The sequence below is a fragment of the Phocoena phocoena genome, chromosome 15, assembly GCF_963924675.1.
Source record: "Phocoena phocoena chromosome 15, mPhoPho1.1, whole genome shotgun sequence".
Taxonomy (NCBI): domain Eukaryota; kingdom Metazoa; phylum Chordata; class Mammalia; order Artiodactyla; family Phocoenidae; genus Phocoena; species Phocoena phocoena.
In genome coordinates, this window is record NC_089233.1 from 72,901,500 (window position 1) to 72,920,426 (window position 18,927).

An 18,927-nucleotide genomic window follows, 5' to 3' on the forward strand; every position below is an offset into this window, starting at 1 on the left:
GCAGGAGCGGACAAGGGTCCAGCTGCAGCTGGTCGAGCTGCACCCGGTTCCTGGTTCCCACTGGGGCCAGAGTGACACCTGATCCTGGGGGATTGTGAAATGACAGGAGGTGGCAGCCTGCCCCAGGTGCCTGTTGAGTCCTCTACCCAAGCCAGCTGGGCCCCGCCAACACCTCACGCCTCCAGGCACACGGTTAAACCTCCCCATCCGGAGGTGCCTCACTCCTGCACCATGCCTGCCTGCCACTACCTCGGTCACCTAGTTGGCACCCTCCTCCTTGGCCTGCCGCTGCCCCTCCCCCTCCTCTGGCCCCAGGTGAGTGGGGCGGGGAGAGGCCTGTTCCAAGAAGGGGCCGAACCAGGAGCGCCAGGAGGGAGCTGGCAGAGGCTTAGCCTCTCTGGGGACAGAGAAATGAAGATTCCTGGCCTGGAAATGGGGAGACCAATGAAGACTAAAATGCGAGGATCCCTGGTGCCTAAAGGGGGTGACCCTTGGACTGTCGGGTGTGAGGTCCAATGTGCTGGAGGTGGGGAGACCACTGAAAGCTGAAATTTGGGGAGAGACTCTGTGCTGAGGCTGGAGACACAGTGGTAGGAGAGGAACTCTGCCCAAGCTCCAAAGCTCAGCTGTGCGGTGTGGGTATCCGTGCGGGGGTCCCCTAGGGACTGAGGGCTCTGAAGCCAAGGGTTAGTTCACTCCAGCCCTCCCAAGTGTTGGGGACCCCTGCCTAGAGGTGGGGCTCTCTGAAGGCCGTAGGGGGTGCCAGGGCCAGAGACTGAGATTTCTCAATTCCTCCCGGGAGATTGAGATTTGGGGCCGTCAGACAGGAGGCAGGCATCCTCTGAGAGCGGGACTGAGTCCCCCACTGCGCGTCCGCCTCCCAGGCACAGGAGCAGAGAAATCAGGCGTGTGCCCCGCGCTAGAGGTGGACCTGAACCGCACGCAGGAGTGCCTCTCGGATGGGGAATGCGCGGACAATCTCAAGTGCTGCCGGGCCGGCTGCGCCACCGTCTGCCAGATGCCCAGTGGTAACCCCGGGGGACCCACGCGGGGCGGGGGCTGGAGTGACTGCAGCTCCCGGTTCAGTAGCAGGGGTGCTCCCGACCCAGGAGTCCCTGGCCAGGTCAAGGCGGATGGAACCAGGTCCGGCCAGGGTTCTCCCTCCCACAGCCCCGAGACAAAGGCATCGCTGAAGCTCAGCAGCAGTAAAGAGAGGCATCCCCACTCCAGGCTGGATTCAATGCTCTAGAGAAGGACCCACTTCCAGGACACACTGCGGGGACATTGTTCTCGGAGGTCAGGGGACCTCCCCAGCCAGCTGGAGCTGCAGGGCCGCCCTAGTGAGAGAGCTGGATCCCAAAGCCTGGGGAGCGCATCCTTATCAGGGTTCTTCCCCTGGGGTCTCCCCCAGCCCTGGGGGTAAGACTTGGGGTGCCTGGCCTGGCAAGACTCCCTGGAGTCCTCTGTCCAGATGGAAATAGACTTTACAGATTTAAGAGAGCATCTTAAAGATGTGGAGTGAACATCTGAGAGAGAAACGTTGTTGCCCAAAGTCACGCCGCCATCCCTGGCTGCATAGGAGTCCAAGCCAGGAGGTGCAGCTTTTGCCTGAGTGGTTGAAGAAATCAGGACCCCTCCCTGAGCACGCCTTCCACTTCTTCATCTTTAAAACACTCTCTTCCACTCTAAGGATTGAGTGAGAGAAAGTATGTGAAGCTTGGGTGTCATGAAAAGTACCTGCTAGAGCTCAAGACTGCCCAGCAGGCCATGGGAGCTCCCATCGGAGCAGGAAGGGGCCTTAGACAGCATGGAATTCAAGCTTCTCATTTTTGAGAGGGAAAAACTGAGAACTAGAAGCTGGCATAGAACTGGGGGTCCCAAGGTATTATGATCACTGTTCTTTATCCAAATACAGCCCCCGTGATGTTCCCGCCTTGTGATTTCCCTGAAGATGCCCCCAGGGGCCTGAAAGGTTTGAAACTAGAGACTCAGTCACTTGAGCAGGCAGGTGGGCGGTGGAGGGAGGACAGGCCCATCGGGGGCTCCTGGGTCTGGGGGCCTCTAAGCTGGACCAGAGGGAGGAGGACATTGGGAGAGAAAGACAGACACATGAGAGAGGAGGGGGCAGAAAAGAGGAGCCTCTGCTGTTAGGGGGAGTCTCTGCTGTTCCCTGGTCTCAGATGGACAGACTGAGGCAGGAAGAGGGGCAGGACCAGAGGGCCTCCTGAGCTAGAATCCTAGTTGTGCCGTCTGCTTGCTGTGGGTCCTGAACAAGTCATTTTACCTCTCTGAGCCTCTGCTTTCTCATTGGCTAAATGGGATGAGAATCCCAGATGTGGTAGGGTCGACATGAGGCTAAATGAAATCATACATGTGAAATGTCTCAGGAGAGAGTAGACCCTCCACACACAGTGGCTTGTTTTGTGGGTACCCCGCTCCTGAAGCCCTTCTGTCCAGGGGCAGCTCGGTATTGAGAGCTCCTGCCCTTCTCAATGGAAAGGGTGACTTTGTGCGAGGAAGACAGCCCCTCCTGTCCTCTGCAGCTCATCACCCAGCTGTGTGCCCGTTTGACACTTGGCTGGGCTTGCTCCTGGGGCTTCTGGGCATTGAGCCAGCTCCCTTCTCCTTGACCCTGGAAGTGGAGCACAGGGTGTGTGTGTGTGTGTGTGTGTGTGTGTGTTAGTGGAAGAATGCGTGTCTGTGTGTGGATGAGTGATTGGGGTGGGGGGGCTTTGTGCTACATGGCTCTCACTGGGAGTGAATTTATGGGAGTGAGTGAAGGGATTGTGGGTGTGTAAGCCATCATACCAGCACTGCACTTTACCACTTACAAAGCAGCAGAGTGCATGGTGCACAGATGCTGAAGCTGGATTCCTGGGTTCAAATCCTGTCTCTACCTTGTGTGACTTTAGGCAAATTACTTACTCTCTTAATGCCTTGGTTTCCTCATCTGTTACATAAGGAAATATTAACAATTCCTCTCCTTTTCTTTTAGGATTACTGTGAGAATTAGATGAGTTAATGTACATCAAATGCTATATGCCTGGCACATAGAAGAGGCTAAGTAAGTATTAACTGCTGTAATTATTACAACAAAGGATTTTGACTGTGCAGGGAGAAGGAATATATGTCTGTTGCCTCCACTGCTTCCACAGCGGCCCCACGACATGGGCAGCGTGGATCTCATGTGGCACCTGAAGACATGGGGCTCTGGGACATTTCTGGCCCCAGGTCACAAAGTTAGGAAAAGGCAGAGGTGGGACTCAAACTGGGGTCCAATAATCTCAAAATTGTTCGTGGAGAGAGCAGAGGGGAGAGATTTGCAGGCAATCTTCTTGCTCCCCTGCAATCCACTCAAGTAGGCAGCTCTTCTGTTTGTGAAACCAGGTGATGGGTGGTGGAGGTCATCCTCTGAAGCGTTCATCTCCCTGCTTCCCCTCTGCCCGCGCCCCTTACTCCTTTTTCTACCCAGAAAAGCAGGGTTCTTGCTCCAAGCTGGACATCGCCTGTCCCCAGCTCAGCCTCTGCCTGAACCACTGCCAGGTAAACAGCATGTGTCTGGCCAGTTGAGATGCTGCCACAATGTTTGTGGGAAGGTGTCCTGTGTCACACCTGTCTTCTGAGGTTGCTGGGGGTGGGGGGAAGCACACTGATACCCAGATGTGATGACACCTGCAGGAGGTTGAAAAGGAGAACCTGAGCTAACACACTGCTGTTTGTGTATCTGCCCATTGATTTACTTTCATCCGCTCAACGACTATTCAGAGTCTCTATCACTTGCCATGCACTGCTCTAGGTGTTAAGGTGCTCTGTGAGCACAAATCAGACAGAAAGTTCTCTCTAGGCAGTTTATGCACTACTGGACAATAAACAAAATAAATAAGCAAGTATATTCTGTGGATGTTAGAGGGAGATCAGGGTCCTGGAGAAAAAAGAAAACAGAAAGGGCATAAGGAGTACTAGGGTGGAGGAAGGGGGCAGGGAATGGTGTTGCAGTTTCTACCTGGGACCACGAGTGAGGGCACCACCAAGAGGGCAGCTTGTGAACAGAGAGTTGTGCAAATGCCAGGGGGAGACATGAGGCCATCAGGGGAGAGTGTTACAGCCAGAGGGGGCAGCAGGTGCAAAATGGGAGCATCTCTGGTAAGTTTCAGGAAAAGCCAGAAGGCTGGCTTTCTTTTCCTAGAATAATTGTGGATGTGTCCACTGAATTCTGCCTGTCTTCTGAGGTTGCTATGAAATGGCCTAAATATTTTTCTCCCTTCGAGGTTACGTCTTTGTACCGGAATGCCTAAACCTCCTTGCTTATCCTTGAGTTTCAGTAACTGAACAAGGATACTTTGGTATCATTCTGCATCATGGTTTCTTTTTTTTTACCAGAACATGGAATGTTTATTCAATCTACAGATTTTTTTTTTAATTACAGATTTTTTAAAGGAAGTTTTCTTCTATTACGTCTTGAAATAAATTTTCTGTTCCAGTTGTTGAGTTTCCTATTTGAGACATCAATTATGTTAGATTATCTTCACTTGTTAAAAGCGTGTCTACAGGAGAGATTTAATTTCCAGCTTTGCCTTTTGCTATCTGTGTGATCTCAGACGAGTTATTTAACTTCTGTGGATATAGTTTCTATTTGGAGATAACAATGGAAACTACCTGTGTTTGGAATCCCCAAGACCACACTCAGGTTTAATTCATAAAAAGGCTCACAGGACACTAAGGTGTATTACTTAGGTTTACAGGAAATTGACGCAGAGTCAAATCAACAAAGGGGAAAAATGCACGGGGTGAAGCTGGAAGGGCACAGGCACAAGCTTCCACATGTCTCTTCCCTGTCCAGTCACAAAGAATCTACTTGCTTCCCTCAGCCCAATGCGTCCGAGCAGTTGCCAACCAGGAAAGCTCGCTCCTGCCTGGGAGTCAGGTTTTTACTGTGGTCAGTCACATGGGCCTATACTGCCTGCACAACTGACCTCAGTTACGGAAGCCCCAGACCCCAGAGGGAAAGCAGGTATTTCCCTTGTTTAAAATGATTACAGAAGACAATTTAGGTGATACTGACTTTATTTCACACTTCATGAAGTGGGAAGTCTCCATCCCCGAGGGTCCAGAGAACTGCAGAGCATTTACAAGGACCCAGAGTTAGGTTTTGGTTTGCTGACATGGCACCCCAGGCCGGAGTGGTTCATCTTGGGTCTAGATATTTATTTCAACACAGGCCTGAGATCAGATCCAGACGTTCCTACTGGGAGTTGGGTGTCATGTTGATGATCACAAGAGGAGCCCTGAATCTTTGAGTATTTACCGCCCAGGGGCACAGAGCTGAGCATTCTCTTAGTCTCAAATGCGTTCACAGCATCCCAAAGAAATGGGGTTGATTTTATAAACAATCCCGTTTTACAGATGAGGGCACCAAGGCCCAGGAACACTAAGTAATTTGCCAAACCCAGGTCCTCCTACTGTTGTTGGGGAGGAAACCTTTCCCTGTTTCCCGTCTAGGTTCCTTGGCTGGTTTGGTAAGACAAACTAGACATAAGACAGGTGAACAGGAGAAAACCAAATTTCATAGGTAGAGCATCCCCAAAGACACAGGACCCAAAGACAGGCAGCTGAGGCTTATATGCCATCCTGAGTGAAGGAGAAGGAAGTGAGGATTGGGGCTCCAAGGGGAGGAAGATAAATTCCAGGAAGATGAGAAAAGCAGATATCTGCTTAACAAATGTTTGCCATGCTGGGCAGGTAGATAAGTGTTACTGATATTAAAAGTTATCTGGGATTAGCTCTCTTCCTGATACAGGCCCTCTATCTAAATCCTTTAGGCAGTTAAGGGAATAGTAATCGTCTCTTCCTGAGTCTTTTGGGCCTTGCATGTCTTCAGCTCAAAATAACCAACAAGCCATGTGGTATATTTTGAGGGGGAGCACGTAATCCGTTCCCCCCTCATGGTGAAACATGCAGTTATAATGCCATGGGGTCCGACAACCCAGGTAAGTTTTTCTCCAGCATAAGATAGGAATCGAGGTTTTCCTCTCCCAAGGGTGTTTGCCACTGGTTTGAGGGTCCTGGCAATTCACTCACATCCAGACCCTAGGGTCTCGGTAGTAACTGGGCGGAGGCAACATGGTCGTTCCGAGCCTACAAACTTGTGCACACGGCGTGGTGTTGTGCCAGCAAGTGGAAATCTAATCTATCACTTCATCCTCAGCGGATGGGGAGAGACTCACGTTTGTTTCTGCAAAAGAAGTCCAGTGACTTGTACTTGTCACAGGCCACCAGTGTGCGATCATTGCAACGAATTAAGGTGAAGGCGGAGAATTAGGAAGAGGTGCATGTTAGTGGGAGAGAATGCGGGGCTTCCTGAGATTCAGCTCTTCCCGACCTTGGCTTCTCTGCTCTACTTCCCAAGGTGCGTGGGAAAGGCAGCTTTTCTCTGCGCCTGCTACCCTTCTCCTCCACCCTGGTGAGTCTCCTCCAGGCTTGCTATCAAATTGTGGTCCTGTGGACCATCTTATAGGAGGGGAAACTGGGGCTGGGGACACACCTGTGACGGTGAGCCTGTTAGGAATGCAGCTTCTCAGGCATCACCCAGACCTGGGGAATCAGAATGTGTATTTACTTCCACAAGACCCACAGGCAGAGTCAAGTCTGAGAAGCGCTCTTACTGGGCATTTGGCCCCAGCAGGCAGAAGCAGGACCAGGGGAGGTGGGGAGATTACACAATAAACAGGACCCAGCCCAGCTCCACCCCCTCCTCACTCCCCTCCTCATTGCCTGTCCCACCCCTCAGCTGGGGTGGGAAAAGCTCTGTCAGCCCCCAGCTTTCCTCAGAAGCCCTCCTGCAAGGCCACGAACATGAGCCGGCTCTGCCTCTCCATCGCCCTTCTTGTCCTCCTGGGCACCCTGGTGGCCTGCACCCCGGAGGGTGAACCCAGCAACCAGGCCCAAGGTAAGTCCTGACCCACCTCTCCTCTACAGGCTGGGGGGAGGGGGGAGTGAGGGGAGTCCGCGGAAGGGGCTGGGGAGCAGGGGTGGGCTTGGTGCCGCCAGTCTTCTCTGGATTTCTCCTGGGAAGTTGGGCAGCTTAAACTCCAGGGACATTTCATGACTCTAAAAAAGACATCATTACACTTTCAGCTTTTAAAACAAATCATCCTGCCTAACTCTACAAGACCGGGGACCCCATCTCTGAGACTCTCTATTCCTGGTCTCTGCTGTGTCCCTGAACCTCACTGTAGTGTAATAAAAAGGTCAATATTTGATCTTTCTCCTGGTTCCAAGACCAGGCCTCCTGAAACCCTTGGAATTTACTGTCTTTTGTATGGTAATGAAAGTGACCTCAGATAGCTTCAGAATGGGGCTGGACTCCAGAAAAATCCCATTTGGTGATTAGAGAGTTAGAACCCTCAACCCCCAGCACCTCTGGGGAAAGGGGAGGGTACTGAGGGAGAGTTCATCTACCAGTGGCCAATGATTCAATCAAATTACTTACCTATTGAAACCTCAATGAAAAAAAACCCTAAACTTTGGGAATCGGAGAGCTTCCAGGGTGGTGAACATTCGAGGTGATGTGAGGGGGGACTGTCCTGAGAGGGCATGGAGGTTCTGCACCCCTCAACCCCTCAACCCCCCTTTGCCCTATGTATCTCCTCCATTCAACTGTCCCTGAGTTTTATCCTTTTATCCTTTCTATCAATAATAACCAGAAAGTCAGTAAAGGACTTTCCTGAGTTCTGTGACTCGTTCTAGTACGTTATTGAAAGTTGAAAGTGGGGTCCCAGAGCCCCCAGATTTATAGCCAATTGGTCAGAAGTATGTGTGACCCAGGGACATGTAGCTGTCATTTGAAGTGGTGGCTATCTGATGGCGTTGAGCCTTCAGCCGCTGGGGTCGGCATTAACTCCGCGGATTTAGTGTCTGAAGTGAGTTGACTTGGGGGCCGCCCAGTTGGCGTTGGGGAATTAGTGGGTGTTGGTAGAGACACTACATATTTGGTGTCAGGGAAGAAATCCAGACTCATACATCCCTGGGCTTTGGTGGCTGGGATGAGGCTCAGGTACAGGGGAGTAAAAGTGGGGGGCAGTGCTCCCAGAAACTCTTACCAGTTATCTATATTTTAAGAGTTCCCTGCAGATGTCAGGTGTTTCATCAAATGGGTTGTAACAGGATCATATACTGACCTGACCTTACTACTCACCTGCTCTGGGACCTGAGGTCAGTCACTTTTCTGCAATTTCCCCACCTGTACAAGAGATAACTACCAAACAAGTTCTTACAAGGGATTATCCAACATGAATATAGAGTCTTTTCACATTTCACGCCCAATAATGTCCTTTTTCCACCAAGATGTCTTAGTCTGAAAAGATTTGTCTACCTACCTCCTTCCTTCAAGAAAAAATATTTAGGGGTCAATAATGGCATTATTTCTCCATTATTGTTGCAAGAAACGCAACACTTCTGTGACCTTGCTCTTGGGGTCAAGGCTGTGCTTCTCCCAGGCTGTTAGAATATTAGTAAAAACTCAAGGCCCTTCCCCTTCCCCCCACGTCTGACTATTATTTTATTATCCTCTCAAGATACAGAACATTAGAGCTAGATTCTTAATTATCCAGGCGCGCTGCTATCGAATGCACATTTGTGTGCCCGACGCACAGTGAGGCCAAACAAACCGAAACGTGTGAGTTTGAAGCAGAGAAAGGTTTATTGCAGGGCCATGCAAGGAGACTAGCCTGGCTCATGCCTTAAAAACCCCAAACTCCCCCATGGTTTTCAGGGAGGGAGAAGTTTTTAATAGGCAAAATTTGGGATGAGAGCTGCAGGGTGTGTGACTTCCTTCTGATTGGTTGGTGGTGAGGAAACAGGGCAGTGTTCCAGGAATCTTGTGCTCAGCCAGAAGTTACCATCCTCCACCTGGGTGGGGGACTTAGTTCCTGCAGAAGAACTCAAAGATATTGATAAGTATATTCCTTCTGGAGGAACCTGGACACTATTGTTTCTTGACTGCTTCTCCTTGCTTCTCCTATTGTTTCTGCATTCCCTCACATCCCTGATTAGCAACTGTTTGAATCTGCTGTTTGGTATTCTGGAAGGTCCAGGAGGCTGAAGCCTTTTTCCTGCAAATAAGAAACGGAGGTGGAGGGCAACACAGAAAGGTTTTTGTGCCCAGAACCCCACAGGGTCCTGCTCAGTTTCAGTGCCCCCTCATCAAATAGACATTTAACTAACGAGAATTTAATTGTATTCCTTCTACTCAGTGTCGGTGCACTTGGCATGAGCATGAAATGGGAGATTCATTCATTTGACAAATATTTATCGAGCCCCTACAAGCCACTGTTCTTGGTATGGGGACGCAGCTGTGAATAAAACATAGCACAAGAACCAGTGCCCTCTAGAAGGAAGACAGACAATTGAGTAGGTGGAAATAGTACACCAGGTCATGGCAAGTGTCTTGAAGGTAGAGAGTGATGGGGATACAGGAGGCTGTGCTCTTTCTGGAGAGGCATTGAGCAGAGGCTGCAGAAAAACGTGCCTGGTGTGTTTGAGCCACAGTCAGGACCAGGGTAGCTGGAGCTGAGTGGGTGAAGGGGAGGGGAGTGGAAGGGGATGAGGCAGAGAGGCCATGGGGCAGGTCCTGGCCAGCTTTGTAGGACTTTATAAGAATCAGAATTTGACTCTGAGAGAGATGGGGCGTCACTGAGGGATTGGTCACGGGAGCAATGGGTTAGGACTCAAGTTGTAACAGGATCCGTGGGGCTGCAGTGCGGAGAGTGGCCTCTAGGGGGCGAAGGGCAGAGACAGAGGCCCATGGGCAGGCTGCTGCTGTGGTCCACGTGAGCCACGATGGACTGTGTACCTATGTTGTTCCCTGGGTTGATCTCAGTTCTCTTGAATAACATGAATGAGTTGCTCTGTAGAGGATAATTCTGTTCCTTGATTAAACAATTAATTATCTTTCCTTTGCTGTTTCCTGATACGTAAATGCAGTAGTATGTGTTCATTATCTAAAACTTAGACAATAAAGAAAAACATAAAAAAGTAAATCAAGATTTCCAAATCCTGCAACCCAAAGGTTATAGATACATCCTTCTACTCTGAGGTCCTCATGTACAGGAACGAATTGACTTGCTCATCCAGAGATGAGGAGGGAACAGGGCAGCCCCGTGTCCTCTGGAAGCAGAGCCTTCCCTTTCCTCACCTCCTCAGCCTCCAGAGAGGACGTGCTCCACCTCCGTGGCAGGGCTGGGACTAGGGCAAGGTGAGGGGCACTCACCTCCAGCGCAGAATTTAAAGGGAGGCTAAAAAACTTATAATGCAGATAAATCATAATTGATTGCAATAGTGTAAAAACTCAAAAATTAATGCAAAAATCCACCGTGCACTCAAAGTGAATGTTTTAAATAAAGACAGGATGTGACCCTGCACTTGCCTGACCTACCTGTTTGCTTCACTCTAATCCTGGCCCTGCTCGGCTGAGACCAAGAGCTTTACATTGAGACCTGAATACGCCTCATTCCTGATTGCAAGTTCATGTGAAAATATTATCTTCTATCAGATGTAATTTTCTGCTTCAAAGAGGAAACTCTTCTTTTAAATAGAGACTTGCCATTCCTTATGTTTAAGAAAGCAACTTTCTAATCGATGCCAAGGTTTTCTCATAAATGAGAGCTTTCCCTCTGCTCTCTGGACATGTATGTGATTAGCCTGTGTTTCGCAGGATTTTCTTTTTGGTTAATTGAGGCATAGAGAAGTCTGTGGCTGAATAGACACATTGAATGATTCAGAGAACTTGAGTTCCTATCTTAAATGTTCATCAAGATATTTTACATGTTGACAACTTATGTCTAAAATATATAATTATTTTTCCAATTTCTGACCAATACACATTTTAAAACATTACATAGAATAAATGTGTTCTTGATATACTACAGTTCTAAAAGGAAACCATTTACTTAATCTGAGGCTCCAGAAAAGAAGCATCATATGTCCCAATGTTGGAAAACCTGAATGTGTTGATGTCCAGGGTGGTCCCTGGGGACTCGTCTGTTGTGCATTGGTGTGGGTGGGTTGAAGGGCTTTAATGGGCAGTTGTGTCCAGAGGTGATTTTTAGCTTGGACACTGCCCTGGAACATTAAATTAAAATTGAATGAGTGCATCTAACAATTACTCTAATAACTAATATTTATTGAGTATTGATCGATTGCCAGTTACTTGACGGACGTCATCTGTAATCCTCTCAACAAGTCCCTAAGGTTGAGATTATTATGCTCATTTCTATGATTAGGATGCTGTGGCTCAGAGTGGTTACTTGTCTTCCCTAAGGTCACACAGCCAAAGAGTGGGTCCTCTAAGACCTTAAAGAATATAGTTCAGGGATTTGCACTAGATGTTCCTTGAGACTTGGGGGTACTGGGGTAGGAAGGGGTGAGAGAATGGCTGGGGATAGGCAGTGAGAGGGCTGAGGATGGGGCTCCATCCCAACACCCAGGTTTCTTTTAATAAGTTTTTCTTTGAAAGAAGGGATCTGTTGCTAAAAAAGGGATTGACACTCATATCTTCACGGCAGGAGTTTTAAGCTTTACAAAACTAATATGTCACTGGATGGAGTGCTTCTTTTACTCCACAATAGGCTGCAACCATTTTCTGATGTCAATACATATTCTTCTACAATATAAATTTACTCATTATAAAAATTGTGGTATATTTTATTTTAAATATTTCTTCTTTCGTAATTGCAAAAGGAATATATGCTCGTAAGAACTTGAGAGGATATAAAGATGTGTAAGGAAAGTTTTAAGACTCCTCTTCTTGCTATGTGTTTGTTTTTCCAAACCACCAAGCAATTCTAGAATTCTCAGGGAACACTGACTGGCTTTCCTACCATCATACCAGTTCTAAGGCCAGGAACCTGGAAATAATGTCAGATTCCACAGGTTAAGGACTGTGTCCCACAGGTCTCCTTCCATCTTCAGATGCCAATTACAAGTCCATCTTGTCACTCATGCTTCTGACCAACAACTACATATCAGAGGTTCCCGCAAACGCCGTGGAGTTAAATTAATTTGCTTGAGCGACACAGACTCAGGGAAACGTTTTACTTACAAGATTAACAGTTTATCATAAAAGGATATAGCTCAGGACAACCATATGGAAAGGCTGCATAAGGCAAGGTAAGGGGAAAGGGCACGGAGCTTCCATGCTGTCTCTCATCAGTACACACTCCCCAAATCTGTTTCTGCTCGCCAACCAGGAAACTCTCCAAATTCAATGCTTTTGCATTTTATGGGAGGCTTCATTACCTAGTCATGACTGATTAAATCATTAACCGTTGGTGACTGATAAACTTCCACCCACTCTCTTCTCCCTGGAGGTAGGCGCTTTGGGATGTCGGTGAAAGTTCAACCATCTGATCAGGCACTTGTTTCCCCTGGCAACCAGTACCCATCCTTGGGTTACCTAGGGGCTTTCCAAAAGTCACCCTCTTCACATAACTGAATACACCTTTATTGCTCTCCTCACTTAAGAAATTCCAAGTGGTTTAGAAGCTCTGTGCCAGGATGGAACAAAGACCAAATATATATTTCTTATTATAAATCACCATGTCACACCCCTCAAAATTCTAGTATTCCCGCCCCCATGAAATAGCCAAAGTAAATACACTGTATGTTTTTCTATGCCTTTCTCCATTACAGCATGATTCTTTTTTTTTTTTTGTGGTACGCAGGCCACTCACTGCTGTGGCCTCTCCTGTTGCAGAGCACAGGCTCCAGACGCGCAGGCTCAGCGGCCATGGCTCACAGGCCCAGCCGCTCCGCGGCATGTGGGATCTTCCCGGACCGGGGCACGAACCCGTGTCCCCTGCATCGGCAGGCGGACTCTCAACCACTGCGCCACCAGGGAGGCCCTACAGCATGATTCTTTCACACTTTTTTTAATAGTGGAAAATTTCAACCATACTCAAAAGTACAGAAGATTATATAGTAAACCCGATGTACACATTGTTCACTTTTAGCAGTTATCAACATTTGGAGAATATTGTTTAGGTATGCCCTTTTTCTTCCCCCAGAGTTTTTTAAAGCTAATCTAAGGCATCATGCCAGTCATTCCATAAATACTTCATGAAGGGTGTATGGTTTTCTACGTCATCACCATGTCATCCTCACACCTAACAACAGTAATAATAATACCTCAGAATGCAGACCATTAAATGGAGGTTTCACATTTCAAGCTCTGCTAATGCCCCACCCCCAGCCCCATCATTCTATTTCAAGACACTGTTGGTTTCAGTTGCCCACCCTGTAGACGGAGCTGTGATCACCATTCTCATAACTGACCCAGAGCCCGTCCCAGTCCCTGCAGCCCTGCGCCCTGCCTTCTGCCTGGAGCCTCCCTACACGGGTCCCTGCAGGGCCCTGTTCATCAGATACTTCTACAACGCCAAGTCTGGGCTCTGCGAGACCTTTGCTTATGGTGGGTGCAGAAGGAAGCAGAACAACTTCCTGGATAAGGAGGACTGCATCAGCACCTGTGGTGGCCGCAACAGGGCCCGGGGTAAGAAAGGGGGCAGGGCAGGATGGGAGGGGAAGGTCTGGGGAAAGAGGTGGAGCTCAGGGGGCCGCACGCCATTCACACCTGCACAGTGTCTTTTCCCCCTCACTGCTGCCCAAGAGAAGTGGCTGCAGTGTCCTGTGAAAACACAGACTGAGCTCTTCCTCCACGGGCCAGCTTGGCAGACGGTCACAACTGGAATCGCCCTCTAGATAATCGAAGCCACTCATCTCCTCTCCTCTTTCAGATGGGAACACTGAGGCAGCCACCCCGCACAGTGGGTCTGCAGTGCTCCTGAGTGCCCCACCTAGGCTTGACAAACTGGTTTTGTTCTCGTTGGTCATCCTAGTGTCAGGAGTACTGTGCTTTCTCATTTCTGCGATGGTCAAGGCTCCGTCAGGGTGTAGACTATCAAGGTCAGGGGCTTCAGTGATGGCAATCAACAGGTTCCTTTCTTCTTGCAGAGAGCCGGGCAGCTGGGCTCCCCTGAGATGGTGAAGTCCTAGGAGGCCCCACACAGCGCTGGGCTCTGCCTTCTGAAAGAGCTGAGCCTCTTCCTCTGCTTCCTTCTCAGACCTACCCTCCTCAGCAGAACCCTGCGTCTTTCCTCACCTTCATCCCACTCTCCACCATCACTGCTTTCCTTGGAGGGGGCAGCGATGGAAGTTCTGGCACCCAGTTCCGAGCGTCAGTGGTGGCAGAGGACTTTTCAATAAAGAAACCCCTTTTCCCCACAGTGATGTTGAATATTTATCTGTCTGTGGCTTAAATCTTATATTTAATAAATTCTTTTCCTAATTATACTAACTGGAGTGGATTCTGTTATTCGCAAGTAAGGACCTTCACCACTAGGGTCCATGGAAATGGTGGTCCTTCTCACTCTTCTGCAGAGCAGTTGTCACCTCCCTTTCTCCTGTCCTCAGACTGGGCCCTACCAGGTATAGGAAGCAAGCCCATTACAGCACCATCTACCTCCTAATAGTCACCCCAAGCTACACAAAAACCTGGGTGACAGACACCTCAACATGAAAGCTTTCATTCTTTACTTCTTGGACCAGGTCAAATTTGGGGACAGGTTGTTCTCCTGGACTCTCAGAAGGAGAAAGGAAGGAGCATGAGACTCAGCTGTCTACTTGCCCAAGGCACCTCCTTCCCTGAGGTCCTGGGGTAGGGTGGGGACTGCTACTTCAGTTAAAGAAAAGCATCTCCCCATTTAGTGAGTGCTTGCCACGTGCCAGGCTCTGTGCTTAGCGTATTTCTGGCATTATTTCATTTAATCTTCTGAGAATCCTTTGAAGATGAAATGGAGGTATGGAGATGTGAGCTGGTTTCCTGGAGTTACTGGAACAAAACACCATGAACTGAGTGGTTTATTTATTTATTTTTATTCTCTTCCACTTCTGGGGGCTAGAAGTCTGAGATCAGGGTGTCAGCAGGGACATGCTCCCTCTGAAGGCTCTGGAGAATGATCTATTCCAGGCCATTCTCCCAGCTCCTGGAAGGCCTGGCTTGTGACAGCATAAGTCCAGGCTTCACATGGCATTCTCCCTGTCTGTGACCTACTTTGCCCTTTTTATCAGGACACCAGTCATATTGGATGGGGGCCCACCCTAATGAACTCTTAATCACCACACTAAAGATCCTATTTCCAAATAAGCTCACATCCTGAGTTCCTGGGGCTAGGACTACAACATTTCTTTTTTGGGTGGGGGACACAGCGGAACCCATCACAGTGAATAAATGGCAGGACCCTAACCATGACAGCCTAGCAGACTGCCCCAAAGCTTTTGTCCTTTGCAGGGAGGAAGATAGTTAAGAGCCCAACTCCCCAGCCAGTCTGTAAGATCCAGAGCCTGGATCTGCCTTAATTTGCAGTTCCTAAGAAGCAGAGGGAAAGTAGTTTGTTGGGTAAGATGGGGGCGGGTAAGAAAGGGCAGGGAAGGCAGGCAACTAACATGAAGTGAGCAAGCCCATCGGCACTGTTAGTGATGAGCTCCCGTGGGGGATGGGCCAGATGGGGTCAACACCTTCCTTGTGGTTGCCTCCCCCAAGAGATACAAGAGCACCGACATACCAACTCCCTGTCACTCATTGGCTGGGGACTTCTGGCTTCCTCTGTGCACAGGCTTCTCGTGTGCCTCCAAGAAATCCCTCAGGCAAAGAGCTGCAGATACTGGCAGCTGGAAGTCAGCCAGCAACACTGAGGGTGGCAGCGGTCAGTGGGCGGGTGGGCGCACATCTGCCACACTCTGTGGCTTTGAACAAGTTACTGAACCTCTCTGCACCTGTCTTCCTACGTGGGGTTGTCGTGAGGAAAAATGAATTAGGACACGCTGAGCCCTTAGACCGGAGAGCCTGGGATGTAATTAGTGCAATTTAAACACTTGCTAGGATAATTACTGACTGAATTATGCTGTCCTCCACTGGAGGAGTGACTCCAACCTCACCTAGAAGAATTAATGCTGGAAGGCATGTGGGACAGAAACTGATCCAAAGCGCTTATTTCATAGGTGAGGAATTTAGGGCCTAAGAAAGGGAAGTATCTTGCCCAGTGTCACCCAGCTAACAGCTATGAGACATTACAAGAGACTAAACCGCGGCGACATCACTCATTCCTTCGTTCATTTGTCACTCTGACATGTCCTGATATTTACTGTCTGTTTTGTGATAGGAACCAGGGAAACAGTAATGACCAAATCTCTGTGAGTAGCTTCCGAATCTATGTGATTACTCACACCCACATCAGTAAATATTCTGAGTGTTCAAATCCCATCTCTATATTATAATTATATGTACCCTGTTGCACTAGTATGTACACTTGAAGTTTTCAACAATATAGTTTTTTTTTTTGGCCACACCACATGGTACGTGGAATCTTAGTTCCCCAACCCAGGATCGAACCCATGCCCCTGGAAGTGGAAGTGCGGAGCCCTGACCACTGGACCATCAGGGAAGTCCCAATGATATAAATTTTAATAAAGGGTAGACTAGAGAGAAATAAGCAGAAATTTGTAGATGTTTTCTCCTGTCCCCCAGTGCCCCCCACTTAGCGTATCTCTGGACCAGGACAGTCTTGACCTGCAAAGAGCTCCCTGCCCAGCCTAGAAGGCAGACCTAGAGTTTCAGAAACATACACGCTGTGGAAGCCAAGGTGGAGGCCCTGGCTGTCACCTGTGAGGTCAAGATCAGCCTCCCGGAAGAGGCAAGGTTTGAGCTGAGTTTGGAAGGGTGAATTGGATTCTATCAGGTAGAGAGAAGAGGAGAAACATGAACCTTGGGGTAAGACAAAGAGGCAGAGATGAGAACAAAGATTCCACTTTCATCCATTTCCCAGACTGGAGTCTGTACTGGTTCCCAAGGTGCTGCTGAGCATCGTGAGGGGACCCCAAAGTGTTCGTCAAAGTCCACTCAACACTGAACATAGATGGACCTGGGAGTCCCCGCGCTAGAGAGCAGAGGAAGAGGAGATACCCAGGAGACATGAGGGAAGCACCTCATTTGCATGAGAGCCCTTGTCCTAAAGCTCGAGTTTCCTGGTCCCATCTGAGAGTCCCAGCTCCTGAGGGGAGTGAGGCAGATGCCTTTATCGTCCCTGAGAAACAGACCCATCGGAGGTGAGTGACATAGTGAGTGGATGTTGGAATGAAGGAGGGATTGGTGGTGGAAGCAAAATTGGGGAAGCCTGGCTTCCCTGGTGGCTCAGTGGTTGAGAGTCCGCCTGCCGATGCAGGGGACGCGGGTTCGTGCCCCGGTCCGGAAAGATCCCGCATGCCGTGAGCCATGGCCGCTGAGCCTGCGCGTCCAGAGCCTGTGCTCCGCAACGGGAGAGGCCGCAGCAGTGAGAGGCCCGCGTACCGCAAAAAAAAAAAAAAAAAAAAAAAAAAAATTGGGGAAGGCCTCTGAATAATTAAATGCTAGAACATTTAGCTGGTAAATACTCAGCCAGCCTCAGCTTTTCTACCTCCTCCTACGGAGCGCTCACTTCCTGGGGCAGCACATGCCAGGTGGCAGCATTCATCAATAGAAACTCTTTTGTCCCATTGAACGAACGAGTCCCCCTCCCATCTGGCCCTGACATCCACACTGGTCCTGACTCTGCTCCCAAGAAACCTACTGACCTATTCTGCTGTCTTTGTCCCGAGACAGTCCTACAGATATTGCGAGATGGCTGTCAGGGAAGTACCCCCCACCACCACCTCTCCCACAAAGTGTCTTTTAGCTTCTTTTGCAACATTTGCCAAGTCCCCTCTAGCAGCTTTCAGATTCTCAGGCCTCAAAGTTGTGGAAATCCTTTTGGTTCGGCTCCCTACAATTGATGCAGAGGCTGATAGGATGATACCCACCCTCAGGAGGTGCCCCTTTACTGGGTTGGAGGAGAGAAGTTGGTGTAAGAATAAGAGGATGGTCAGTAGGGTTAAGTCACCCTCATCTCTTGCTTCCCCCAGTAAGTCAAGAGCAGTGATAATCAGATAATATGAAAATATGAACAAGTGAATGAGGGTGTCTGAGAGGAGGGGGTAGGATGTAGGTGGGGCAGGAATCCAAGGCTTATGGAGGTATTTCCCAGGATGCATCCCACTTCAAGTTCATTATTAGACCTTCTCAGCTGCAAGGCATTGTGGGAATGACTTGTTCAGAATCCACTGGGTCCCCAGACAAAAGGAGGTCCCAGCTGTCCCAGGTAGAGCCACTTTGACAATGTTTTCATGCCCCTGCCTCTAGGAAGATGTGGGATGGATGGGCCTTTGAAGAGCAGAGCCTAACTGCCTCACTACAGACGAGGAAATGGAGGCATAGAGACCCTAAACAGCAGAGGTAGTTAAAATAAGAAGGCAGAACTGATTCTGTTACTTACTACCTGATGGTCTTGGGACAATTTCTCAACATCTCTGAGTTTTACTTTCTTTAAATATATATATATATATTTTTTTTTTTTTTAAGAAGATGTTGGGGGTAGGAGTTTATTAATTAATTAATTTATTTTTGCTGTGTTGGGTCTTCGTTTCTGTGCGAGGGCTTTCTTTAGTTGTGGCAAGCGGGGGCCACTCTTCATCGCGGTGCGCGGGCCTCTCACTATCGCGGCCTCTCTTTTTGCGGAGCACAGGCTCCAGACGTGCAGGCTCAGTAGTTGTGGCTCACGGGCCTAGTTGCTCTGCGGCATGTGGGATCCTCCCAGACCAGGGCTCGAACCCGTGTCCCCTGCATCGGCAGGTGGACTCTCAACCACTGCGCCACCAGGGAAGCCCTGGTACCTGGTTTTTTAAAATTTATTTATTTAGTGGTTTATTTAGGCCATGCAGAGCGGCATGTGGGATCTTAGTTCCCCGACCAGGGATCGAATCCACATCCCCTGCACTGGAAGCATGGGATGTTAACCTCTGGAC

At 49.1% G+C, this 18,927-nt stretch overlaps 1 protein-coding gene across 1 annotated transcript; it reads left to right on the forward strand.

Moving 5' to 3' along the window:
• Positions 1–231: 231 nt before the first annotated feature.
• Positions 232–3,570, forward strand: LOC136135218 (WAP four-disulfide core domain protein 2-like). Its single transcript, XM_065893112.1, has 3 exons — positions 232–319; positions 885–1,028; positions 3,473–3,570. The coding sequence occupies exons 1-3, from the start codon at positions 232–234 to the stop codon at positions 3,568–3,570; spliced, it is 330 nt and encodes a 109-aa protein (XP_065749184.1).
• The last annotated feature ends 15,357 nt before the right edge of the window (positions 3,571–18,927 follow it).